Source organism: Myotis daubentonii, chromosome 15 (genome assembly GCF_963259705.1).
Source record: "Myotis daubentonii chromosome 15, mMyoDau2.1, whole genome shotgun sequence".
NCBI classification, from domain to species: domain Eukaryota; kingdom Metazoa; phylum Chordata; class Mammalia; order Chiroptera; family Vespertilionidae; genus Myotis; species Myotis daubentonii.
The window spans coordinates 25,714,403-25,739,669 of record NC_081854.1 but is presented as its reverse complement, the minus strand read 5'-3'; the positions used below and the strand labels follow the sequence as shown (position 1 = coordinate 25,739,669).

Genomic DNA, 25,267 nt, shown 5'->3' with positions numbered 1-25,267 from the left:
CCATTTCTGTTTAAATCAGTGGTGACTAGGCTTCAGTCACTTGCTCCCTGTGTGTCCTCAGTGACTTCCCCACTAGAGGCTGTTTCCCGTTCTGTTAACTGGGGACATATCATTTGGTGGCTGTGAGGATTAAAGAAGAGATCTAAATGCACATCCAGGAGCCTAGCACAAGGCTCTGTTCTTGAGTCTGATTCTGTTCCACCTCTTGTCCCAACTCTTTAAGCTCTGGGAAGTAGATGATCTTAGACACCTGGCGCTGGGTACTGGCCTCCAGGACTGAGCCCTGGAAACTCCACTTGGTTGTCATCATGACTCATGGAAAGAGTTTCACACCCTGCACCAGTGATGGCCAGCCTGGGAGCCCACAATGTAGAATGTCTGAACCGAACACACGTATAGATGCAGGTCAGAGGCTACAGCAGGTGCAGCCTGCTGATACCGCCTGCACCTTTTCTGTACATACTTCTAGCTTCCTGTGGAAAGCACCTGTGCTTCTCTGCCTGAGGGTTCTTTAAAGACAGGAGAAGCTGGAAGTTCTGGGGAGTTGACAACTTCAGGAAGCAATGAGAGATGGGAGCTGTTTACATAAATGCCAATTTGACTCTTGGGTAGAATAACTTTGAATGTGTTCTACACAGTCTCCTACAGGTCACTAGTGAGATGGCACCCAGTTCCCAAAGCAGCAACCAGCTCAGCGCTCCCTTCCCTGGCTCACTTCCTCAGACCCCTACCAAACTGCCTAGGATCACCTCCTAAAAAAACTACCTGTGCTTGCATCTTTGTCTCAGGATCTAATGGGCTGATTCAGTTCTGCATTCTGTGCTCAAGGCAAAGAAATCTGTGGAGAGGGCTGTCCAGATATATCAGGGCTGTATCCTAGATTCTGAGTACTCAAGCACCCAATATCTACACATTCTGCAATAGACTGATGTTTGTATCCCTTTAAAATATGTACGTTGAAATCCTAACCCACTATGTGATGGTTAGGGGGTGAGGCCTTTGGGAGGAGATTAAGTCTGAGGATACAGCCCTCATGGAAATGATTATTGCCCTTAATCTCTTGAAACCCAAGAGCTCCCTGCTCCTTCTGCCATGTGGGGACACAGCAAGAAGACAGCCATCTATGAACCAGGAAGTAGGTCCTCACCAGATACTGAATCTGTCAATGCCTTGATATTGGACTTTTCAGCCTACAGAACTGTGAGAAATAAATTTCTATTGTTTATAAGCCATGCAGTCTGTTATTTTGTTACAGCAGCCCAAATGGACTAAAACACATCCTTTGACAAGTGACCATTTATTACATATGTCTGGACTGTGTACTCAGATTGGGGGGGGACCATTGACATAGTTGAGCACCAAGTAAGGTGTCCTGGCCAGTCGGGCAGGAGAACAGCAGGGGCTCCCTGACTGGGGCAGGAGCAATGTGAAACCCACCAAGAGAAGGAAGAGAAGAAGGAAGAAGGTCAAGGGCCACTTGGATACAGGAGTGGGAGCTCTGTAAAGGAAAATGCAGTGTTAAATATACAGTGGGCTGCCATCATGAGCCCTGTCTCCCTACACCCCCAGACCCATCTCCCAGGCATCTCACCCAGAATCTACCTCCAGCATCACATCCTGGAGATTGGAAGATGCTTGACTCTTCTTGTCCTAAGGGTAGATAGTAACCAGAAGCAGAATACATGGAAGGGACACTTAGTGTGGACTTTCCCTTATTATCATAGACCTACAGGGCTGAGCTTATTTCTCCTCCATTCCTGGCACCCCCTTCCTCCCCAGGGCCCCTCATGAGCTTGGAATATCTCTAAGTATAGTGGATGTCTTTCTGTGGCTGTCCTCCAAACAATTCCCCTTTTCCTGGTAACAGGGGTTCAATTTGGTGTGCAGGGAGTGTCAGACTTCTCCACTTTCCTAACAGTACACCTCCACTTCCATGATTAGACATATGACCCAGATATGGCCTATCAGAGCCTTCCATCAGGTTGGCCACTGTGATTGGTTCAGGACCCATGGGGAGTGGAATCAGCCCTGGGACTTGGCTGCTAGTAAGTCAGCGGCATTCTCCTCTTGGGTGGGTAACCAGTAGAAAGTATGTAGCTACTGGGGCAGCCATTTTGCTGAGAAGGAATCCGCCTTGGGGAAGTAGAATCTCAAGAGCAAGGGTCTGAGCCCTGATAGCATTAGAGGTCCTGAATTCAACAGTACCTGGACTTTTCAGTAATGTGAAAAAATTGCATCCCCTCTTTTGTGTAATTCAATTTGGGTCACTTGCCCAAATTGATATACCTAACTGAGGACCAGCTGACCTGAGACTTCTGGAGCAGGGAGCGTCTTTGGTGACATACTAAGTGTTTCCGGTGGCTGAGACCCAACATGAATATGTCCTGTGGAGAGACAGAGTTGTGAGGTCCTGGGACAACCAGTGACAAAGAGACACAAGATTGGGGAAGGGCCAAGATAGAGGGTGTCACAGAGATGTGATGCTGGGGGAAGAGAAGGATCTTGGGAAGACACAAAGAGCAGGGCAGAGCCAAAGAACCTGAGAGGAGAAACATTATTCATTCATTCACTCAACTAATATTTAATGAGTGTCTATTACATGCCAGGCAGTGTTCAAGGAGCTGGGGACACAGTGGCAATGGAAACAGGCAAAGTCTGTATAATGTCAAGATGTGGTAAGTGCCATTAGAAAATAAAGTAAGAGGATAAGGATAATATTTGGAGGCCAGAGCAGGCCTCTCTGAAGAGGTGACACTTTAGGGGAGACTGGAATGAAGGTAGGAGGCAAGCTGGGCATGCATCTTGGGGCTTTGAGATGGGAGTGAATTTGGAATGTTTAAAGAAGAACCAAGAAGCTAGTGTGGCTGTAGCGGATTGAGCAAGGGGGAGAGTGAGAGGAAACAAGGAAATGTACATATAGATGGATGAGAAAGAAAAACAGAAAGAATAAGACAGAGGAAGATACAGAAACCAAGAGACAGAAGGAGGGAGGGAGAAAAGCACTGACACGCCAAGAGAGAAAGATACAGAGAGAGGCAGAGGGAGAGACAGAACCGCCAAGATCACCTTGGAAGGGAAGGACCCTGCTAGGAGGTGCACAGAGGTGTCCTGTGGGTGCCCGGGTGGGGATGTCCCCCACCTGCTCTCACCTCAAGGCCTTGTCCCCTGCTTTGAGGGCCCCTGTGGCCACACAGCTCACAGGGAGCCCCTGGTGTCCAGGCTGTCTTTTGTCCCAAGGGCCCGAAGCCCCCAATGTCCCCTGCTGGGTCCCACTCTAACTCTGCAGGAGTGGGGAGGCTACTGGGTTCCCAGGGCCCCCAGATCCCACCAGGTCCTGGACAGTCTGAATCCGCCTCAATCTCCAAATCCTGGTCCAGTGTGTTGGCCTCCTTGAATACCTGGTCAGAGGACAGAGGTCATGGGGGTTGTGAAATTGGCACCAGGACTGGGGATCACCAGGTTGGGCCATACCAGACTGTAGCTGACCAGCTGGGCCTGCAGCCGCCACAACCGCCAGAAGATGCTGTCTAGGTGGGCTCCAAGGGCCCTCAGGACCTGCTGCAGGGATGCCCAGGCCTGAGGCTCACTCCGCTGTGCCAGCCCCTCACTGAACGCCAGCAGTGCATCTACACGCTCAGCTGTCCCACGTAGGTCTGCCTGTAGGGTCTGGGAACACATGGTTGGACACCACCACCATCCCCAGATACACCAGGGGAACCAGAAACCTGGGACCTGGAATTACATGGCCCCTTCCTACCCAGATACCTAGAACATGGAGTAAACCCATCTTTCACCCAAGGGAGCTGGTACCCCTCCTGAGGCCCTGCCCACTTTCCCATACCTTGGCCTCCCATTGCCCACCTGCAGCTGGACCATCCCATTCTGGGCCAATGTCCAGGGCCCCAGGCCTCGCTCTAGGTCCTGCAGCCGAAGACCCAGGCCCAATAGGCAAAGGTGCAGGCGGTCCTGCTCAGCCTCCAATACCTCCCAGCCAGAGATCGGGCTCTGGGAAACACAAAGGGCCGAGTCAGTGCCAATGGGCCAACCAAAACCTTGTCCCCACTCTCATTGCCACCCCTCTTTTGCAGACTCCTCCTTTCTGGATGCTTCTCTGAAGCAGAGTCCATCTCTGGCTCTGCACCAGGGCTGCTCCCACCTTGAGTCCTTTCCAGTGGAAGGCCTGGGGACTTCTAGTTCAAAGTCTCAAGGTTTTCAAAGCTCCTCGAAACTTGGGACATGCAGGACCTGGAGGTCTGAGGGTCACTCTGCTATGCCAGCCCCTCACTGAACACCAGCAGTGCATCTACTGGGAGGGGGTGATGGAGCTGGATACCCCTACAAGGAATGAGGCTGCACCAGGGCCAATCATGAAATAATTCTCTCTCAGTTTAAAATATTTCTATAATGATTGACAAAGAATCATTTATAGAGTGTCCCTCCCTTCACAGGTGCCCAACACTTTTCCAGAATCATCAATTCATCCCCGTGTGGAGGCTAGATTCTAGGGGAAAGAGAGGAGGTGGGGCACAAGGGGCCTGGGTTCCCGAAGCTCACCTCACGGTGTTTGCCCCCAGTGGAGTCCTCATGGGAAGAAGGCGTTGGCAATCTGGGGTGACCAGATGTAGACTCAGTGTTCTTCAGCCCACCCTGTAAGTGCTCAGAAGGATCCAAAGAGCCCTGCCCCAGTGTCTGGGCTTGCTCTGGCCTGGGAGGTAGGAGGCATTGGCAGACCGTTGGGTGAAGCTAGGTGCCCATTATCCACTCTAGCCTACCCATCCCCAGCTTCCTTTCCCACATCCCCAGGTGATCAGAGCCACAGTACCTCTTACCCTCAAAGTGCCCCTGCTACTGCCGTCACCCCTTTAGGACCCAAGTTTCAAAAGCCCAACTCCTACCTGAGTCTTTCCTCTTCAGAAGGGCAGACGGTGGGTTCAGCAATGTCCAGTTCCCTAGGGGCTCCAGGGGGATGATTGAGGGGCTCTGAGTGGGGTCCAGGGTCCAGAGATGGGGGCAGGGCCATAGTTGGGGGCCTAGGGATAGAGTCAGTGAGAATACTTTGGTCCCAGACCCAGCCCCTTGGAGATCCCAGCTGCAGCCTAGTTCCTCTCTCTGGAGGGACTGCTGACTCCACCTTTACCCCATTCCCCGTAGCCCTGGCTCTGGGACCTAATTTTCACTCCAAAGTGAGGAGCACACTTACCCCTCAGTCTTTGTCTCTAGGGACACACTAACTCTCGTTCCGACTCCCAAAATCAGCTAACTTTAAGGTATCCAGCCTTTTCCTAGACAGTGGTGTCCCCTCGGACATCCACAGGACTCACCCAGGCCCCAGGCAGATGGAGGCCCGGGGGCAGGCTCAGCTTTACCTCCTTCCAAGTGAAACCTGGACCCAGGTAACTTGATGCCAGCTCAGGTGACAGTGGCACAACTTTTAACTCCCTAGCAAACAAGTAACTGAACTTCCTAAGCTCACCCCAACCCACCCAATGGGGTATAACCCTGCCCCCTCAAGAGTCCTGGATTCTGCCCGGCTCATCTGAGCCATTCTTCTGACCCCCAGGACCCACACCATTTAGGGTCCCAGACTCAGCACCTCTCAAGAACACAAGCATCTGTCCCTCCACCCCAATCCAAAACCAAAGAAAGATTTTTGTTGGTTTATTTGAAATGAAGCCTTTCTGTGGCTCCCACAAAGTTACTGGGAAAATAACTCAGGGGACCCGCCTCTTCCCCAGGGTTTCAAGGTTGCAGGGTTGCAGCTGTCCGAAACTTGATAGTCCGGGAAGCCCAGCAGGTCCTGGGGCCAGGCGTCACTTGCTAAGGAGCAGTCCAGCCCGCAGCACACGGGGCACCCGGCGGATGGTCAGCGAGACACGGGTGCCACGGACCAGGTGGGCTCCAGGCTGCGCCGATGGGCAGGCGGCAATGTTGCGCGGTAGAGAGGCGGTGTCGAGAGGATCTACACAGGCCGCTGCGATGCCATGGAGGAGGCGCGTGTAGGCAGTGCCACGAAGTACCAGGAGGCTGCGGGGTTCCAGCAACAGCGAGGTGGCCGGCCGGGGTGGGGGCCGGGGCTGCGGGGAGTATAAATGGTCAGTGGGTCCCCAAAAGTAGAAGGGTAGAAGAAGTTAGCAGACTTTGAGAGTCAGGGTGCGAGGGTCAGCGTGTCCCCAGAGACAAAGACTGAGGGGCAAGTGTGCCTCTCATTTTGGAGTGAAAATCAGCAGGTCCCAGAGCCAGGGCTACAGGGAACGGGGTGAGGGTAGGGTCAGCAGTCCCTCCAGAGAGGGAGGGACTAGGCTGCAGCTGGGATCTCCAAGGGGCTAGGACCAAGGTATCAGTGGTCACAGGGAACTGGGTTGAGGGCTTGACAGAAGTCAGGAGTTGGGGTGGGCCGGGATGGGGAAGCGGGATGAGGCAGAGATGATCTGGTGTAGTCTGGGTGTATCTGCAGACATCAGGATTTTTGAGGAAACTGGCACAATAGGCAGGGTATCTGGGGTAATCAGGAGCATGCAGCACTACAGAGCGACCTAAGCAGCAGCTGGGGTCAGGATGTCCAGGGGGATTTCTGTGAACACTGTAGTGTCAGAAATGCATCACTCAGAGAAAGAGGTCAGGGACGCTGCTGTCATGAGCAGCCCTAGAGGACAGTCAGGCCATCTAGGGAGTCTTTGAGCAGCAAGCCAGGTGCCAAGGTGTGGGAGGTCAGTGTTGGGGTGCTCTGTACAGTAGGCAGAGAGAGTTAGGATATCTGGAAGGATGTCAAGGACACTCACAAATGAATGGTGTTGGAGTATCTGAGGCTATCGGTGTCTGCTGGAGTACTGGGGAACCCTGCATGGGGTTTGTGGACATTGGGCTACTGGAGCACTCTGAACATGTGGGCCAAGGGATCTTCAGGGTGTCAGGACATTCCAATCAGCAGGTAGGGGTATAGGGAGTATCTGTGGATATCAAGCTTTCTAGGGCACCCTGCAAGCAGATGGGACAGGTGTCTGGGAAGACATGGTTGCATTCTATGAGGGACAGGGAAGGTATCTGGGAGGTTATCAAGGGTATCTTGCAGGCAGGTGGGATTGGGGCTTCTTAGAGGATGTGGGGTGTGAGAGTGCCCACAAGTGACTGGGGCAGTGTCCCAGGGCCCACCTGCTCTGTAGGGTCCTCATCCTTTGGCTGCCGCGGCTCGTAGAGATCCAGCATGGTGTGGGAGCCCAGGCTGATGGTGCTGACGGTCGGGTAGTACAGTGGCCCGTCCTTGTGGGGCTGGGGAGTGGGCACCAGGGCTGGACAGGGCAGGAGTCCACCCCCCGCACCCTCTAGGGTTCAAGGGGGCCTCCCAGGTGGGGACAGGGAGATGAATGCCTGGTGGGGTGTGTGGCAATGGCCTGCCCCATGATGGATCAGAGGTCTGGGAGTTGGGGTGAGGATGTGTAGTTACCATGATGCCCTCCCCAGGCAGATACTGGTTCACAAGGACGTGGTTGGCTGGGAGACCCCCAAAAAGATTGAGGTCAGACACTTTGTCCACATAGCGCTGAAGCCACAGAGGAAGCCGCTCAGGAACCATCCCTCGGGGATGTGGGAGCCCACCTGGAGGAGGGCAATGGGGTCCTGAGAGCACCTAACCAAGGAGCCCTCGCACCTCAAGCCCTCACTAATGATATCACCAGGTTTGGTAGCACGCTGACCTTCTCAGGGATGCCTGATTCTTTGGAGATCACTACCCAACCCTTCAAAGGTTTCCTGATGCCTCAAAGGTTTCCTGGAACATTTGAAAGCACCAACTTAAAGGAAATTCCTAATCCCATAGAACCTCTACTGACACTTCTGAATCCTCCTGGCCCTTGGGACCCCTTGAACCTTCAAGGGCCCCTTAATATCTTAAGACGAACCAACCTGAAGCACCTGCTCTAACCCACATCCTTAAATCACCCATGCCCCCAGGCAGGAACACTTACCCCAATTCTGTAACTTCCTCCCAGAGAGCTGAGTCCACTTTGGCTTTGGGGCATTGAAGACCTAGGAGGTGGGGAGGGGGTCACTCATTTTTCAGGACCGCTCTGATTCTCCCACCCAGGCCAACATAGAGGTCTTTACCTGGGGTGGAAAAGGGTTATCTCAGTATCTGGGAATGGTTTCCTGAGATAGAGTGTTCCCAAGATTTTGCTGTTTGCTCTTTCCCGTGGCAGCTGCTGCTAGCCCCAAAGCCCACCTATGTCTACTTGGATTGAGGAAAGGAACCAGGGCTACACAACTTCGGTCTGAATCTACTTAGAACTCTGGCCTGCACTGGGCTCTTTTAGCCCAGTAAATAGTCTGCACCCTGTAATTTCCTGGGCTATCTCAGAATAGTCTAACTTTTGGGACCTTTTATTTCTATTACCTTGGAGGCGGAGGGGAGGAGGGGGAGGAGGATGTACTACACTAGGCTATCTCAGCATAGCAAAGAGAGTGCTTTGAAAAGTCTCCACTGCCAAGATCCCAAAGTTCTAGAATGAGCCATCTTCAAGAAGTCTACACTCAGTAATCTCCTTGTTCCCTTTATGGTTATGGGGCTGGAATGAGCTATCTCATCACAAGTCTGTGTTCTGTGGCTAACTTTTTCCTGGGACTCAACCTAGACAAGACTAGTTGGAACTGTGCTCTATGATTTTGTGTGTGTGGGTGTGTGTGCTCTATTATTAAGGCTCTGGGGCTACAAAGGATTATCCCAGTGCAAGGACTGACCTTTGTAAAGTTTTCTTTCCCCAAACCTTAAATAGAATACAGACTGGATTACCTCAGCACAGGTGGTCTGTGTTGAGAAATCTTGTTTCCAAGACTCTGGGTCTATGCTGAGCTATTTAAGCAGAGGAAAGAGTATACTCTGTAACATTCTGAGACCTGGGCTTCCTCAGGACTAAAAATTCTTCATTCCCCAAACATCAAAGGCCTGAACTGGGCTATCTCAGTCTATATTTATAATCTCCTTTTCTCTAAAATAGCAGGAGTGGGCTATCTCAGAACAGAGAATATGGGCTCTGTAACTTCCTCGTTTCTGAGGCTCTGGGCGTGTACCGGCCTATTCTAGCACAAGGAATCTGATCTCAATAACATCTTTGTTTTGGAAGTTGGACTGGCCTATCTCAGCACAGGAAATCTGAGCTCCATAATAATCACTTCATTTCTAAGAATCAGTTTGGTTTCCCCTAAGCTTCCTGGGAAAAGCTCTTTCTGACAGGCCCAGTGGGTCCTGAGAGTGAGGGATGGGTGGCACTCTTCTTCCTGCCAGAATCTCCATTATAGCCTCAGGGGCTCTCAAGCAGGAACTAGGATTTGGGGAAGGATCTGGAAAGATGGGAAAAACAGACCAGAAGGGTACTGAGGTCACCTGTCGAAGCAAATACTCCTCCTCTTCCTTGGAGATGAAGTCAGGGACATAGTAGATTACAGGTGGTGCCTAGGATGGAGAGATCCCCCTGAAACTGGTACCCTCTGACCTATACGGGGACCCTAGCAATGATGAGCAGCCCCCTCCCTCTGTAGTGAGGCTCAGGATGTTCCCAGACAGGCCAGGGCCTGAAGTTGAGGGATCAATGCCCATTTTGGGGCTAGAAAGTGGGAGTGAGATAGGGGAAGAATGAACCCGGAGGGAGCAGTCCCAGCTCACAAACCAAGAGTCAGCCTGCTTATCACCACTTTATCTTCCACCCTCAGTCCTCCCACCTTCACCCTCTGCACCCCCAGTCCTGACAACCTGCTCCACCCTGAATGGTTCCAGGGCTGGGACCCTGGAGTCCTGATCCTCTGACACCAACTCCATGCACCCGATCCTGTGAGGAGGAGAGAATATGCTAAGGTCACCAAGCCTCCTACCCTCAGGTTATGGTCCCACTTTCTGCTCTATCATGGGTCTGGGCCTCAGCTCAGACCTCTAACCAAACTCACTGATTTTCTAAAACCTGAGTCCTCAGCCTCTCAAAGCCACCCGGTGAGCCCCAGGCTCTTTGCCTGGACACAGTAAGCACCCAGAGCATACAAACTCCATCTACCATGAGCCTATCAAACTACACATATTTGTTCTCTCATGAGAGAACATCCTCTCACAGAGAACATCCTCTGACCCCACTGGGAGCCTTTCTCAAGAGCTTCACAGCCTCTAGGGCTGCACCCCCAGAGCCCCTTTAAACATCTTAACTTGAGACCCCTTCCTAACAACCAGATTGCAACCCTGAGCCTCGCTCTCCAACAACATTCAGGATGGAGTCCCTATGGGCTCCTCCTGCCTCGAGCCCTTTTAGATGCCACATTCTGAACACACCCAAACTGAATCTCCTCTGACGCATCCATTCTGTCTCTTTGGATCCCCCCACTCTGGACTCCCTCAGATTTCCCTTCCCGCGCCCCCCTTCACTGCAGCGCACTTGGACCTAAAGCCCTGCGCCTGACTCCTCTCAAACCTTCTTTCTTCCCTGAATCCCCGAGCCGCCCACCCCCCTCCCCCTTAACACACACACACACACACACACACACACACACTCCACCCTCTGCGCTCCTCGGACCCCCACCCTCAGACCCCTATTCCCGCCCTCCGCCACCCACAAAACTGACCGTCCACCAATGTCCCCACCAATATCCAAATTCAACACCCCTTTTTCCTTCCCAGCCATTTCCTCCCCCTCGTTTCCGACGCAGGAGTCCTGAGACCAATGGGAACTCTCACAGGCCTGAAGGGTCCGCCTTCCGCCCAATTGGCGCTCTCACCCAATATTGTCCCGCCCCCTCACCCTCGTCCAGTGATAGGCTGCGCCTCCCGGCCTCTGAGCCACTGGACCCTCGGTTACCCGGCTTCCTGTGGCACCGACCAATCAGCTCCAGAACCGAACCTGTCCATGCTGGAGTGGGCCCAGATGGGCGGGGCAGCCGTGGCGACCACCGGAAGAAGATGGGACTGTTAGGACTCCCCGCGGACTAGATCGTCCTGTGCCCAGGCTGCGGGGAGGCGAGATTGAAGGAAGGACTTCCTCTCTCGTCCTCCCCCAGCAGCGGTGCAGGGGCAGGGCTGTAATCCCCAGACTCAGGTCCGACACAGCGAAGCCATAGAAACGTCTTTATTGAAGGGGGCAGAGGGGTCATGCTGAGTTCTGGGACATGCAGTTAAGGGGTAGTCTGAGCTGTCCTTGGTAGTGAGGCCCCCAGGTCCGTCCTGGACTCCCTGGGCCTTCAGGGTCTCCCTCACGCTGCTAGTCTGGCCTGGGTGCTGTGACGTCATTTAGGGTCAGTGACTCAGATTTGGTGTTTTGGACCTATGACCAGAACGTGGGTTGAAATGAGGGCTCTAGGATTTGGGATCCCCTCAAGGCCTTGGGATGCCCTTCATGTATGAGATTTGGGGTTCTTTGGGAGCTGGGACTCTTGCAATTTGGCGTCTTGAGATCCATGACTCAGAGCATTGAAGTCCTCTAGTTTTCAGGGATGAGCATAACTGTTTGGGGTCTCCTGGTGCCTATAAATAGGGCTTAAGGTGCCATGGTAGCCTGGGATGCATGACCTGACTGCAGTCTCCTCCATTCCAGGCATAAGGACGTCCATGATTGGGGTTTCCTGGGGACTTGGGATTGGATTTTTACATATAGGACTCCCTGGGAATTTGGGGATCCCATGGCTTGGGGGTCTTGGAAATTAGGGCTTTGGGGTGTTCTAGAGGCTGTAGGACTTGGGGGAACATGGGAGTTTGGGATCCCCAGTCTCAACATGGGGGCTCCAAATTTTGGGTTCCCCCAAAAGGGAAAGTCATCACTTTAAAAATAGAGAATTTTCTGGAAATCTGGCCAGCAGAGGGGCTGTGGGCCATGTTGGGTGGGCTTCATACAAGGCACTGGGGGATTCTTGAGGGTGCAGAAGATAGGAACACTTGGGGGTCCTGTGATTAGTACTTCCAGGACTATTTTGGTATCTGTAAATTGGAGGTGTCAGTGGCCTGGTTAATGTGTATCTTCTTCAGGGGTAAGAGCAGGGGTCTTTGTAAATGGAGGGAGCGGTCTCTGATTGCAGTATAAGGGTTTTGGGGTAACTATGGGGAATCACATCTTGAGGGGACTGATGTTAAATGTAGCATAGTGACATAAAGGTCTGTAACTGCAGCTCTGGAGGCATGACCTGTGTTTATTTCAAGGGGATTTGATGGGTTCTTTTTTAATGGGGGAGAGTTCTGGGATGAGTGACTGAGGAATGTTCTGCTGTGGAGCATTATGTGGAAAAGGTCACCATTTGGGGTGATGTGGAAATCTATTATTGGGAGTCCTGCTCTGAGTGGTTGAGGATAGGGACTAGCCTGAAGGAGCTACACTCAAGAAATCTTTCTGGGTAACATGGGATCTGTATTTGGGCATTTATCATGGGGGAATCTGTTAATGATGGGCCTCAGTGATTAATAAGGGCTGGCTAATGGGGATCTCTAGTCTGGATGTGTTATTGGGAATATCTATCTCAGGGTGACCTGGGGGCTCCTTGTGTCAGGAGATGCTATAGGGACTGTCTCTTTGTCAGGTGTCCAGGGCCTCTAAGACTGCATCTCCGCCCTCAGCATCCAAGGAAACCAGCAGCAGAAGAGCAATCTGGAAAGGAGAACCATGTCACTCCTTAATGCAGGTATGGGAACATCTGGGTCTGTCTCCCTCAGCTCTTCCCCAAATGTTTGGCCTTGCTGGATTCTGCCTCTACCTGTTTGGCTGTGCCTTCCCAGGCTCCTGTGGAAAGTGTTCTGCCTCCCCTAAGTATCCCTTAAAAGTTGAAGTCTCCAGAATTTAGTGCAGGGCCTCACTCCCTAAAGACCGTTCCTCAGTAAGCTGACTAGTCACAAGTTTTCCTAACCTCTATTTCTGGCCCCAACCAGAGCCCCAGAACCCTGTGTCCAATGGCCTGGCTACACACCTGGAGATTGAGTTCTCTGATGCGATGTCCTTTGGGGTCCGGACTGTTGTAAAGGTGCGTTTGGGCTGCGTCACTGAAGGGGAGAGCAAGGTCTCAGGTGAGGGGATGATAGACCTACTTGTGCCCTCAATACCCACCCAGACTCTACCCACCCAGACTCCTGGACCCCACATTCCCAATATCCATCTGAACCTTTCTTGTCAATAATATTCTGTGTCCTCCAATACCTACCCATGTCTCCAGTGCCTGCCCAGAGCTTGTTGTTAACATCCCCATATCCCATAGCACCTATCTTCTTGGGGTTCCTGTTTCATCATTTTCCTGGACTCTGTTCCCAGTTTAATACTGGATAATCTGTCACTAGCATGACCCTTCCTCCTGTCCCCAAACTCTCCTCCCCACACTCCAGCCCCCAACTCACTTGTCACTTGATGCACTTTTTTGGCTCCGACATTGTCCCCAGGGGGATCAGTGGATCCACCAATCCTGGGGAGATATGAAGAGTGGGAGGAGTCAGAGCCTCAGAAGCCAGGGTCTGACCTGGAGATGGGGGTCGGGGGCCCATGCGGAAAGAGCTCAGGTGTAGGGGTGGGTATCCACACTGTCCTGCTAGTCCAAGAGGAGGAGACAACTGCAGAGGGAATCAGGGTCCTGGGTGATACTTTGAATTGGGCTCACCTCTGGATTCGGGATGCTGGTGCAAAGACTCCATGCTTTGGGGAGCAGGTGAAGTACCGGACACCAAAGACAGAGCCATCATGCTTGCCCGTGGGCTGGTCTAGCTCAATTCCATACCAGTAACCTGAAGCAGAAGAGTGTCAGACCTTGAGGCCCTGCCTGTCTCCCAGCCCAGATCCCCATCCTCACCTGGGGCAAAGTCTGTCTTCCCGTAGAAGCGCACAACCCCTTGCTTCTGGCCTGCCACAAGGACTTGGTCTCCAACCGCAGCCTTGGCTCCCTCTCGCTGCTGCAGGTTGCCCAGAGATGGGGATGATGGGGGCTTCTTCTTGCCTGGGGGTAGAGGGTACAGGGGTGAGGGTAGGAGGGGGCTCCAGGCACCAGCCCTGGGGACCCCAGGGCACCAGAAAGCCCCAAGACAGAAATTCTGTTCTGGCTCTAATCAGGAACTCCAGAGCTTTCCCTAGAACTGCAGGGCTTTGGTGTGGAGGGAAACAGTCCCAGCCAAGTTAAGAACTGGGAGGGCCGTAACCAGTTTGGCTCAGTGGATAGAGCGTCAGCCTGTGGACTGAAAGGTCCCAGGTTCGATTCTGGTCAAGGGCATGTACCTTGGTTGCGGGCACATCCCCAGTAGGGGGTGTGCAGGAGGCAGCTGATCGATGTTTCTCTGTCATCAATGTTTCTAACTCTCTATCCCTTCCTCTCTGTAAAAAAAAATCAATAAAATATATTTTTAAAAAAATAGAACTGGGAGGATCCCAAAATCCTTTCTCAAAGCTGAGGATATTTGGGCCAATAGAAAAAACCAGTCACAGAAGTCAGGAACCCAGCCCAGCCGGCATGACTCAGTGGTTGAGTGTTGACCTATGAACCAGGAGGTCATGGTTTGATCCCCCATCAGGGCACATGCCCAGGTTGCATGCTAGATCCCCAGTAAAGGGTGTACAGGAGGCAGCTGATCAATGATTCTTTCTCATCATTGATGTTCCTATCTTTCTCTCCCTCTCTTTTTCTCTCTGAAATCAATAAAAAAAATTTAAAAATTAAGAAAAGAACTAAAGGTCATCCTCTAAAATTAGGGAGTTTGGACCTGAGAAGAAACAGTCATAGAAGCTGGGCTACCCACAGATTATCTCCAAGACTGGCTCTCCTCACACCTCAGGCTCCCTCTCTGACCTTTGTGTTCCCTTCGGCCTTTGCCAGTGACACGGGAGAAGTCCATCCGGGGAGTGCGAGGTGTGGAGGTGACAGATGAAGGGGGTGCGTCCGCTGCTTTGGAGATCTTGGACACAGAGGCAAAGAGACCTGGAGGGATAGAGCCTGGGCTGGGAGTTGTCCAAGTCTCTGCACTATGCCTCTACCCCAATACCACCCTCCAACCCCCATTACCCAGTCAGCCACAGAACTACTGAGTGGACCCCACCCGCCACTCCTTTTGGGCCCCCGGTGGTACTGACCCTGCTTGGGAGGGCAGATGAAGTACCGGACACCACCAACACTGCCATCATTCTTGCCCTCAGGTTCGTCCAGCTCCACGCCCACCCACTGGCCGCTGGCGAACTCTGTGGTCCCGCAGAACCGCAGTGTGCCCGTCTGGAAAAACAAGGGAGGATGTGGCTTGGGGAGGCCTTAGGAGGCTATGATAGATCACTGGCTCACAGGCCGTGTGGTGAGGGAGATGAGGGAGCTCCAGACTCAAATCTCAGACATCACCATTTACTGGCCATATGACATAACCTCACTGTGCCTTAATGTGCTCATGTGTAAAATAGGAACAGAAACTGTGCCCACCTTATAGGATTGTTATAGAGCTGCCCTGTTCAATGCAATAAATAGCCACTAGCCAATATATGACAATTTAACTAAAATTAAATTAATTACACCAGCCACATTTCAAGTGCTTAATAGCCACGTGTGCCTTGTGGTTACTTCATTGGACAGCATAGATACAGCAACATTTAAAGCTCTCAGATTGGCCAGGTGCTGAGTAAGGGATTAGTGAGTGTTGACTACTATTATCATGTAACTTTGGTCCTGGGACCTCCTGGGTTAGTTTCATCTGGAAAATTGAGATAACAGTCCATCTACTAGGCTTTGTCTGGTTGAAACACTTTTAATATAATGTCAAGTTGCTTAGTTGCAGGGAGTGTGATTATAATAGCGTGAGGCTCCTTTACCTAAGCCTCAGTTCTTGTCTAGAGGATGGGCTAATAAAAAGTGCCACTTTGGAGGGTTAGAGGGATCTGAGCAGTACCTGGCACACAGCACTTAGATGCACCAAGCCCTAAAGGAATTTAGACATTTTAACTAATTTAAACCTCATACTACCCCCTGACACGGGTACTGTTATTAGCTCTTTTGTACAGATGGAGCAACTGATGCCCAACGAGGCAGAATCACTGACCCCAAGCCCCAGAGCTGGTAAGATTTGCCTGAGTAAATCCCTGAGCCTAAGCTCATAACTACTGTGTTATGCTGATTTTCTTAGGGGCAGGGATGGTTATTGCATGTCATCAGACAAAGGGTTTCACCTCTCTAAGCTTCCTAGAGTCTTCTGGGTTGTAAGATGGGAAGAGTAACTCATCCTGCTTTCAGAATTGTCACATGAATTTAACTAGATCACACACAGCTTTCCAGATGGGACTGCTGCAAAAAGATAGGGAACAAAATGTAACTCTTATGCTTTCTCAAGAAATAAAATCCAGATTCCTTCCAGTGGCATGCAGATCTGGTATGATCAGCCCCTGCTGCCCTCTCCACCTCATCTTCCATCCTGTATAGCAGGGTCTCTGTACCTGCTGTGTGCTCTGTCTTCATATTTTCACAAGGTGAGTTCTTTCCCATCTCAGCTCATACATCACCTCCTTAGAGAAGTCCTTTTAGAACACCCAGCTAAAACCACCTCTACCCTCACCCAGGGACAACTTACTAAATCCAAGCATTGAATGGTTCCCAAAGCCCTCGTTGCCACCAGAATTGATCTTAACTATGGTTTACTTTATTGACTCTCTTTCATTAGAAATGAAGCTCCATGAAAGCAGGGCTGGGTCTGACATAGCCCTTTATCCCCAAGAATGGGCTTGGTCCAGCATGGAGCCTAAGGGACACCAGTAAATGAATCAAAGTTGGAATGCCTGGACGAAGATTCTCTCTGTTCTCTGGACCTTTTTATCTGCTCCCCCTACCTGAGACCCTCTTCTCCTAGCTCACTCCTCATCCTCAAGTAGGTACATCTCGTGCCACACCCCTGACTGTTCTTCCAAAGTACTGACTACTCTGGGAGCAGAGGTGGGCCCTGACTGGAGACCAAGACGCTCAGGGGACCCAGATGGAGCAGAGCTTCACTGACCACTCTGATTGTGCTTCCCCATGATAGCCACCGCTACTCTGGACTGTCACTGGCAGTTGATGGATCTGTTTCCCACTGGACTGAGACCTCAGCCCAGGTTGGGGTACAAAAGAGGCACTCACAGAACAACTGTTAGGTGAAATAAATGTGAATCATTAGAGGGTGGGTCAACAAAGGGAAAGTCTGTCTGCACACTGCCCAATGACCCAGTCCTAAGGGGTGAGGGCTGAGTCCTGCCCTTCCCTACCCAGTCTAGTCCCTGACCTTCTGGCCATCCAGCAGCACGCGGTCTCCCAGGCGCAGGCCCAATGTGCTGAGCATGAGATTGCCTGGAACATTGTCGTAGTTGGGTAGCGTGACCTTGGGGAGGGCGCAGGAGAGTGGCACGGCCTCCTCCAGCAGTGTTCGTAGCTCCTTGGCCACCAGTGCTGCCTCTGCCTTGTCCAGGGTCATGTCCATGGGGTCTGGGACCACCTCTGCTGGCACCTGTCCCTTTCGGTTCTGAGGACCAATGGAAAGATAGGGACAAGGACTCAGTGGTACAGGCTGCACCCCCACTGAACCCATGCCCCAAGACCCTGGGTCTAGGTGAAACAGAGGTGGGACTAGGTCACACTTTGGGTCAACATGGGACTAAGAAGGGGTGGGACATTAAGGTGCAGACCATGTTCCAGGGAAATCCACCCATGAGATCTCAGGCTAGGGATGTCAAGTAATTGGGAGAGGGACCAGGGGTGGAGCTGCTAGGGACTGAAGGTTATGGTCAAGTGTTGTAGGTCACGCCTTTAGGGAGGCCATGCCCTCAGAGACCCCAGGCCAGGAATGGGGCCATGTGAGGAATGAACACTGAAAATGGGCTCCTATAATACTGAGTCAGTGGTCCAACTGAGCCAATGGGGAAGGAGGTGAGGCAAGACCTCAGGGGTGCAGGTGTCAACCCAAGATATCTGTTCCTGGGATGCTGCAGAGTAACTCATATTAAAGATAGGACCTAGAAATGGATGGGTTCTGGTCAAAGATCATATTGAGGGCTTATGCTGAGCCCAACCCTCTCATTCACCAAGAGTCTCATTCGACTTTCTTCATGATCTCTAAATACTGTCTACATAAGGCCACAACATCAGCCAGGACTGAAAGAAGTCCTTGCTGGCTGACCCTGCCTCAGTTTCCCCATTGTAAAACAGTGCTCCTAATACAGTTCACCTGACATATCATGAACACTAACTAAATGTCAGCTATTATGTCATTTGTTGAAGGTACAGATGATCTTTGTAATGTTTTGAGAGCTTCCAGAGATGCAGGTGGTCAGGGCCCCCCTCATCTTCTGCAGAGGCCTGCTGGCCTGGAAAGGAATGGGGGAGGAAAGAGAAGGAAGATAAAAGTGCTGAGCCAAGGTGGCAGTACCCGCAGCGCCGGGTTGGCACCATGCTCCAGCAAACATTTGGCTGCACCCAGGCACAGGTTAGAGGCAGCGATGTGTAGGGCTGAGCCATGGTTGAAGTCACTGCACGTGGAGTTCACCACTGGGAGGTGGGCGAGAGGAGAGATCTTGGTAAGTGTTTTCGGCACTCTAGGTATCCCCCTACCTTCCAGCCTCGATCTCTTAACAGGCTGCTAACCTCCCAGCCCCAGTGCCTTCCATAAAACCGGCCCCTCCCTGCGAGGTCCAGCCCTGTCCTGGGGTAGTGAACCACTGAACCCCATCTCCAATGCCTCTAGTCTCCAGCCTCCTACTTTCTCCTCAGTTTAGTGCCCCCTTCCTGCCAAGCCAGGGCTTAGTTTGGCCCCATCATTTGGTATCTCTCCTTCTTCATACCACATCCCCATCCCCAAAACCCTGGGCACCCTCCCTCTGCTTCCAGGGCCTCTTCTTTCACTGGGTCCTGGCTTCCCACCCCAGCCTGGACTTCGCCCCTCACCTCGAGGCCGAGCACCCTTCAGCAGCACACGCACGAGGTCAGGCACATCAAAATAGGCTGCATAGTGCAGTGCATTCATGTTGGTCCAGCGGCTGCGCAGGGTCACGTCTGCGCCCAGCGCCAGCAGCTGCTGTGAGAGGCGCACTGCCGCAGCAGGGTCCCCTGCATGACAGCCCGGGTCAGTCATGGGTCCAGGGCATGAGGAACTTCCTGGGCCTCAGGGAGGGCAATTTGGGATCTTAGGCTGAAGGTTTAGGATGGGGATCTGAGGGCCAGAGTTCTGGGTGGTTTTGAAGGTGTCGGGTCTGAGGGCATGTGGTTTGGGGTTGGGACACTCACCGACTCCATGGGCCCCAGCCTTGCAGGCATAATGAAGCAGTGTCATGTCGGTCAGCCCATCACGGTCATTCACATGGCAGCCTCGACGCAGAATCTGGGAGGACCAGAGGACCAGGGAAGGTTCCCGAAACATGCAAGGGATCCCCATCCTCTCCCTCCTTGGCTTCCCCAGTGTTCTTACCTCATTGCCAATGACATCAATCTTGTGTTGTACTTGGGGCACCCACTGGCGCACAATGGCAAACAGCTCAGGGATGGTGGTCTGCGGGTCAAACAGAATCTCCTGGCACGCCGGGTCATTGGGGTCGAAGAAGGTGAAAGCTGAAGTGGTGAGAGGTCTAAAGTCATCCAAGGCAAGCTGACCCCCTCCTTTCAGAGGAGCTTTAGGGTTTTGCCTTTAAGACCCTCCCTAAGGCAGGGTCTCAAAGTAGTGGTGCATAGGGCACAGGCATATTCCATGTGGCCAGCATGAGGTTTCAAAGTCAGGAGGTTTCACATAAAAATCTGGATGCCCACTATGTCTTACAAAACTGGAAGACTGAGCAATTCCCATGGAGCAGCAAACACCACCTCTTGAACAAGAGTGTGATAAGGAGTGTAGCACCCTCAAGTCTGCGTGCCCTCGGAGGTTGCTAGTGCACTGTTGCCCTGACAGAGCATGGGGACAGTTTGGACAAATTTCTAGAGTAAAAAAAATAATAATAAAATAATAATTTAAAACAGAAACCCTAGTTTTTAAGAAAAATCTCCCCAAGTTTTCAAATGCTGTGCAGTCCACATAAAATGTATGCATGGTTAGGACCCAATCTGTGGCCAGCCAGGGTGGTGCTCAGAGGAACTTCCATCTCCCCTATTAGACTGATGAGTACTGCACTCTGTAGTAACCTCAGCACCCAGCTTAGTACCTAGTACATGGAAGAAACTCAGTACATGTTGAGTGAGTAAATGAAACATCAGATGATGCAGAGCCCAGAGAAGTGCAGCACAGAAAGTGTCTCCAGGAATCAGCCTGTGTGCTTCTGTTAAAATCCCAGTCATAAAACATCACTCTTTGGCTTAGAATCCTGACCTGGCTCCCATCACATTCAGAATATAGACCACATCCTTCCCTCTGCCTACAGGTCCTGCACAAACTGGCCTGTCTGTTTTCTATTCTCAAGTTCCCTTGCATCCACACTGGCCTCCTGTCCTTCCAACACACCAGGCAAATTCCTGTCTTAGGGACTTTGCACTTGCTGTTTTTCTTATCTGGGGCAGCCTTCTCTCAGATCTTCTCAAGGCTTTGCAGATATTTGCTCAAATGTCACCTCTTCAGAGAGGCCTCCCCAACCACCCTGTCGAAATCAGCACTTCTGCCCTTCTCCATCTCCTACCCTTTTTTATTTCTTTAATCACAGCACATATCACTACTCAACTTGTTTACACCTCCCTCCCTCTTTTCCTCTTCTTCTCTTTTTTCTTCTTTCTTACTTTCTCACTAGTCTCCCTCATTAGGATGTAAGTGCTATGTTCCAATCTGCCATGGTCCCCCTACCCATCCACCCCTTTATCCCCAAAGCCCAGCACAAAACCTGGCACAGAGTAGGTGTTCAGTCAATCTCTGCTGAATTAATGTACAAATTTAATAAACAAATACATGAGTTCCTCTTGGAATCCACCTTAGCCCTCTCTCTGTCCTAGACCACATTTCCAGATTCCTTCACCTTCTGTGACCAATCCTGCTTGTTTTCAGCCCAGACCCTCTCACTTCCCACCAGGCCAAAAGCCCTGGCCATATCCAGCTGCATTTCCAAAGGAGATTTTCCAGTTTCCTGGGGTGGACCCCCTGCCCCAGACATCCAGATAACTTCCTTATTTTTCTACCAAACTGAGGTTAACTTGTTGCCTCTCTGATTCACCTCTATTGGGTGATATGTCCCACTAGTTTTTGACCCTCACAGCCAATGTCTTCTAAAAGCTCCTTATATCCAACTCCAGCTGAGCCCCACCCTCTCTACCTTTTAAACATATGAGACCCATCACTTCTCTGCTTTTAAACAATCCCACAAATGCTCTCTCCCAATCACACTTAGAATATATCCAAAGTCTTCACCATGGCCTTTAAACCCCATTGCCAACCTCTCACCTCAACTGATTACTCCCCAGCTGCAGCTCCAGGAGCTGCTTTCTGTTCCAAACTCAGTCCTGTTCCACACCCAGGGCTCTGCACTTGCTGCTCTCTGCCTGGAACTCTCTTTCTCCACTGATTCTCCTCATGCTCTGGGTCTCAGCCTAAATGCTACCTCAACAGCAAGACCCACCCTGACCTCTCTGTCTCAAGTTGCTTCCCTCTAGCCATTCTCTATTTTCTTTTTTATTTTATTTATTTATTTTTTCTTTTGTTAATTCTCACCCAAGGATATTTTCCCATTGATTTTTAGAGAGAGTGGAAGGGAGGGGGAAGAGACACAGAGAGAAACATCGATGTGAGGGAGACACAGACCAGGGATTGAGCCTGCAACCATGGTACGTGCCCTTGATGGGAATCTAACCTGGGACCCTTCAGTCCATGGCCTGACACTCTATGCATTGAGCCAAACTGGCTAGGGCTCTATTTATTTCTATCTTTTATTTCTTTCATAGCACTTACTCCAATCTGAACTTACCTGTTTATTGATCTGTTAATTATTCAGTCTCTCGTCTCCTGAGAGAAGGGATCATGCCTAGATTGCTCACCATTAAATCTCTATCACCCAACATAATGCTTGTCACAGAGTAGTAGCAATAGATAAATATTGCTTGATGATTAGATACTTTCAGTTTCTCCAAGAAGAACCCTCTGAGCTCCACACCCTCCTTCCTCAGAACCTTCACTCCTGCAGTTCCTCCTATGGTCACCTCTCCTGGGACTCCATTTCCCCCAATCCATTCCTGATTAACCCCCAACTCATCCTTAGGTCTCCCTCAAACCTTCTCCTTAGTGAAACCATGTCTTAACAAACTCTTGCAGTATTCTATTCTTGGCAAGCACAATTTCTCATCATGTCATGTAATTACATATTTATATTATATTATTATACTTATTTGTATGGTCATTATAGAGGCCTGTGAGTTCTCTCAGGGCAAAGACTGGATCTATCTTGCTCCATGCTGTGCTACCAGCTCCTAACACAGAGCCAGGTCCACAGCAGACTTTCAGCAAATGTTTGTTGAATGACTAAATGACTAAATGATGTATCATGAACCAATTTAGAGTTATTCCAATTTCATTCTCCAATGAATGAGTGTGTGGGGGGGAGGGGGGGGGCGTTTGGAATACAAGGACTCAGCAGCTAAGACTTCTTCCCTGGCCATCTAAGGCCCCGGGCCAGATTCTGGGGTGGGAGGATGGTTACCGTAGTCCTTGGGGAGGGGGGCAGGTGCTGAGGGGTGCACAACAGGCTTCTGTCGGCGCTCCTGGGTGGGGCTGGGGGCCTCGGGAACCTCCTCATCCTCCTCATCCTCTTCTTCCTCCTTGTCCAAGAGCGGAGGGGCCATAGGGGTAGGATCTGTCTTAGTCATGATCCTCGGTGGCCCTCAGGGGACGGCCTTCAGGCAAATCCTGGAAGCAGAGGTCAGCTAGAGAAGGCACCCCACAGGCTCCGGCATCCCAACCCACAGAAGCTCCCAGGGCCTCACATTCCCAGCTCTGGATTTGGAGCAATCATAAGGATGCCCGTTACCCATCAGAGGGCCCTAGCATGTGGGCCCAGTGTCTACCACTTCCCGCAGGCCCAGCCCCCCATTCTTCTATCGCGTCAGGGCCCTCAGTCTAGGCCGCCCCCTCCCCAGGTTTGTTTATCTCTGGATGCTGGATGCTGGAGGCTTCGCCCCTCCCCTTCTCCGCGGGCCTCCCCTCTACCCATCTTACCTTGGGCAAACCGGGCTGCAGACGAAAGCTGAGAGTGGGGGGACTGGAGTAATGGGGTGTCAGTTTCAGGGGAAGTGATGGGTGAGAAGGAGAAAAAAGCCGGTGGTAGATGGGGGGTAGAGAGGGAGGGGCGCTGAAGGCGCATGCGCGCTGTTACCTACGACCCGGCGTGGGGGAGGAGATACTGGGAGGTTCCTCACGCTGATGGAAAGGCTGGACGCAGCGATGGAAGGGGACTGATGCGGAGGATGGGGAGAGAAGGGAAAGAAGGGGTGAATACGAAGAAGGCAGCGAGACACGGAGACGGAGAGATATGAAGCAGAGACAAGGGTAATGGGAAAGCGGAGTCAGTGCTTTTTGACCCTCACCCTCATGATGGAGCTTTCCTGTAAGCCTGGCCAGTGAAGGCGGTGTTGGTGGAGATGGGTGTTTTCTCTGTGAGATCTGAGATCTGGCCTCTATACGGGATGTCTCAGATATGATTTCTATCATCATCATCATCATCATCATCATTCTCATCACAGAGTTTCCACAGCACTTACCAGGCCCAGAGAGGGTAAGCCACTTGCCCAAGGGCACACAGCAAGTCGGTTTTGGAGCGAAGACTTGAAAACAGACAGCCTGGGCTTTTAATTACCTTGCTACAGATCTGCCAACCCTCTCAGAACCTGTATCTTTTTAAATTAATTAATTTATTTATTATTTTTTAGAGGCATTTTTTTAGACAACTAAAAATAATTAGATGTTCAGAAGCAGTATACAATGAACAAGAAATCAAGCCAGTTATTGGCCTGTCTCACAGAGACATGGAGAGACAGATATGGGGTGTAGAAGAAATGTGGGAGCAGAGAGACAGGGACATAGATATGGAGGACACAGAAAAATGCAGATGAAGAGAGACAGATGGGAGGACAGAGCAATTGGGAAGCACATGGACAAAGATAAATGTGGAAAAAAATGAGATTGAGAGACAGGGATCAAGTGGGGACAGGGAAGTAGAGAAAGACAATAAGTCCAGGGGCCTTGGAAGGCTTCATGAAGAGCCCCAGGCCTGAGTCTGAGCTCTGTCCTTGCCCCACCGTATGTCCTTCTTGTGCCCCACCATGATTCAGGCCACAGCCCCAAGCATAAAGCCTCCAAAGGCAGCCACATTGCAGCTCCAGCTGACTGCTACTAACTGGGAATATTAACCCAGCGCTGATCTGCTGAGCCTTTGGGAAAGATCAGAAATTACTTTAAAGCACTGTTGAAGTCAAACAAACAATATCTGTGGGCCATGTCCAACCCGCTGGCTGTCAGGTTGAGACACCTTAGTTCAGAGGCACTATGGGGGCTCCTTTCTGGAACCCCTCCTACCTCTCTTGTCCAGGCAAGGCCAGACCCTGGGGCCTCAAGCTTAGCCTTGGGGTTGTAAGCAGAAAAAAAGCCTGATCAGATTTTGATTTTTTTTTTAATTTATTTTATTGATTTTTTACAGAGAGGAAGGGAGAGGGATAGAGAGTTAGAAACATCGATGAGAGAGAAAACATCCATCAGCTGCCTCCTGCAAACCCCCCACTGGGGACGTGCCCGCAACCAAGGTACATGCCCTTGACCGGAATCGAACCTGGGACCCTTCAGACAGCAGGCTGACACTCTATCCACTGAGCCAAACCGGTCAGGGCCAGATTTTGATTTTTAAAAACAGATTGCTATCGATTTTTAGAGAGAGAGGAAGAGAGAAACATCGGTGTGAAAGCAAAACATAGATCGACTGCATGTTCCCCCACCGAGGATTGAACCTGCAAATACATTTTTTAATATATTTTCATTGGTTTAAGAGAGGAAGGGAGAGGGAGAGAGAGAGAGAGAGAGAGAGAGAGAGAGAGAGAGAGAGAGAGAGAGAGAGACATCAATGATGAGAGAGAATCAGTGATCAGCTGCCTCCTGCATGCCCCACACTGGGGATTGAGCCCGCAACCCGGGCATGTGCCCTTGACTGGAATCAAACCTGAGACCCTTCAGTTCACAGACTGACGATTTATCCACTGAGCCAAACCAGGTAAGGCTGAAATGTTCTGATTTTTAAATATTGGGCTCTAGCCTAAACAAAAACAATATGCTGCGTTGGCCAGGTAGGCCCCACTCACCCTTCACAGCAGACTCTCCATGCGTAGCTGCTGCACCCACTGTTCTATA

General features: G+C 51.3%; 3 protein-coding genes across 17 annotated transcripts; all 3 read right to left on the bottom strand.

Moving 5' to 3' along the window:
* Nucleotides 1–278: 278 nt before the first annotated feature.
* On the bottom strand, nucleotides 279–5,513 carry SYNE4 (spectrin repeat containing nuclear envelope family member 4). Of its 4 annotated transcripts, none has more exons than XM_059666739.1 (8): nucleotides 4,896–5,513; nucleotides 4,555–4,705; nucleotides 3,862–4,005; nucleotides 3,472–3,666; nucleotides 3,140–3,398; nucleotides 2,307–2,410; nucleotides 1,592–1,650; nucleotides 279–1,498 (listed from the first exon to the last, which is right to left on the bottom strand). In XM_059666739.1, exons 1-8 carry the CDS (start codon nucleotides 5,018–5,020, stop codon nucleotides 1,324–1,326), a joined length of 1,212 nt encoding a protein of 403 aa, XP_059522722.1. In that variant the 5' UTR covers nucleotides 5,021–5,513; the 3' UTR covers nucleotides 279–1,323. The 4 variants fall into 4 exon arrangements, 3 of the variants coding, with proteins under 3 accessions (XP_059522722.1, XP_059522719.1, XP_059522720.1); XM_059666736.1 differs by having other exon boundaries at nucleotides 2,307–2,384; nucleotides 3,150–3,398; XM_059666737.1 differs by having other exon boundaries at nucleotides 2,307–2,384; nucleotides 3,150–3,398; nucleotides 3,487–3,666.
* A 129-nt stretch (nucleotides 5,514–5,642) lies between these two features.
* Nucleotides 5,643–10,717, bottom strand: ALKBH6 (alkB homolog 6). 11 transcript variants are annotated; one of them, XM_059666740.1, is made up of 8 exons: nucleotides 10,594–10,717; nucleotides 9,740–9,815; nucleotides 9,374–9,442; nucleotides 8,783–8,842; nucleotides 7,962–8,022; nucleotides 7,442–7,593; nucleotides 7,150–7,266; nucleotides 5,643–6,074 (listed from the first exon to the last, which is right to left on the bottom strand). In XM_059666740.1, the coding sequence occupies exons 1-8, from the start codon at nucleotides 10,650–10,652 to the stop codon at nucleotides 5,811–5,813; spliced, it is 858 nt and encodes a 285-aa protein (XP_059522723.1). In that variant the 5' UTR covers nucleotides 10,653–10,717; the 3' UTR covers nucleotides 5,643–5,810. The 11 variants fall into 11 exon arrangements, with proteins under 11 accessions (XP_059522723.1, XP_059522725.1, XP_059522726.1 ...); XM_059666744.1 differs by having other exon boundaries at nucleotides 5,811–6,074; nucleotides 7,150–7,286; XM_059666742.1 differs by lacking the exon at nucleotides 8,783–8,842 and having other exon boundaries at nucleotides 7,442–7,537; nucleotides 9,354–9,442.
* A 361-nt stretch (nucleotides 10,718–11,078) lies between these two features.
* On the bottom strand, nucleotides 11,079–23,240 carry CLIP3 (CAP-Gly domain containing linker protein 3). 2 transcript variants are annotated; one of them, XR_009448818.1, is made up of 15 exons: nucleotides 23,090–23,240; nucleotides 22,575–22,780; nucleotides 19,382–19,521; nucleotides 19,201–19,294; nucleotides 18,862–19,023; nucleotides 18,347–18,465; nucleotides 17,207–17,443; nucleotides 15,051–15,186; nucleotides 14,770–14,898; nucleotides 13,783–13,926; nucleotides 13,594–13,717; nucleotides 13,337–13,401; nucleotides 12,916–12,988; nucleotides 11,427–12,599; nucleotides 11,079–11,388 (listed from the first exon to the last, which is right to left on the bottom strand). XR_009448818.1 is itself a non-coding variant. In XM_059666735.1 (14 exons), the coding sequence occupies exons 2-14, from the start codon at nucleotides 22,738–22,740 to the stop codon at nucleotides 12,545–12,547; spliced, it is 1,644 nt and encodes a 547-aa protein (XP_059522718.1). In that variant the 5' UTR covers nucleotides 22,741–22,780; nucleotides 23,090–23,240; the 3' UTR covers nucleotides 11,079–12,544. The 2 variants fall into 2 exon arrangements, 1 of the variants encoding a protein (XP_059522718.1); XM_059666735.1 differs by having other exon boundaries at nucleotides 11,079–12,599.
* Nucleotides 23,241–25,267: the final 2,027 nt, after the last annotated feature.

Bases quoted from the DNA above. Each gene is read 5' to 3' on its own strand.
- CLIP3 (XM_059666735.1), bottom strand. From the start codon at position 22,740: ATGACTAAGACAGATCCTACCCCTATGGCCCCTCCGCTCTTGGACAAG. The intron at 19,522-22,574 runs GTAACCATCCTC...TCACCACTTCAG, and splicing joins CCCCCTCCCCAAGGACTACG to CTTTCACCTTCTTCGACCCC. The intron at 13,402-13,593 runs GTGAGCCCAATT...ATATCTCCCCAG, and splicing joins CCAGCATCCCGAATCCAGAG to GATTGGTGGATCCACTGATC.
- SYNE4 (XM_059666739.1), bottom strand. From the start codon at position 5,020: ATGGCCCTGCCCCCATCTCTGGACCCTGGACCCCACTCAGAGCCCCTC. The intron at 4,706-4,895 runs GTAGGAGTTGGG...CCTACCTCCCAG, and splicing joins TCTGAAGAGGAAAGACTCAG to GCCAGAGCAAGCCCAGACAC. The intron at 3,667-3,861 runs GTGGGCAATGGG...ATGTGTTCCCAG, and splicing joins ATGGGATGGTCCAGCTGCAG to ACCCTACAGGCAGACCTACG.
- ALKBH6 (XM_059666740.1), bottom strand. From the start codon at position 10,652: ATGGCTGGGAAGGAAAAAGGGGTGTTGAATTTGGATATTGGTGGGGAC. The intron at 8,843-9,373 runs GTGACCTCAGTA...CTGCTTAAATAG, and splicing joins AGGAGTATTTGCTTCGACAG to CTCAGCATAGACCCAGAGTC. The intron at 7,594-7,961 runs GTAAGTGTTCCT...GCCCTCCTCCAG, and splicing joins GAGGAAGTTACAGAATTGGG to GTGGGCTCCCACATCCCCGA.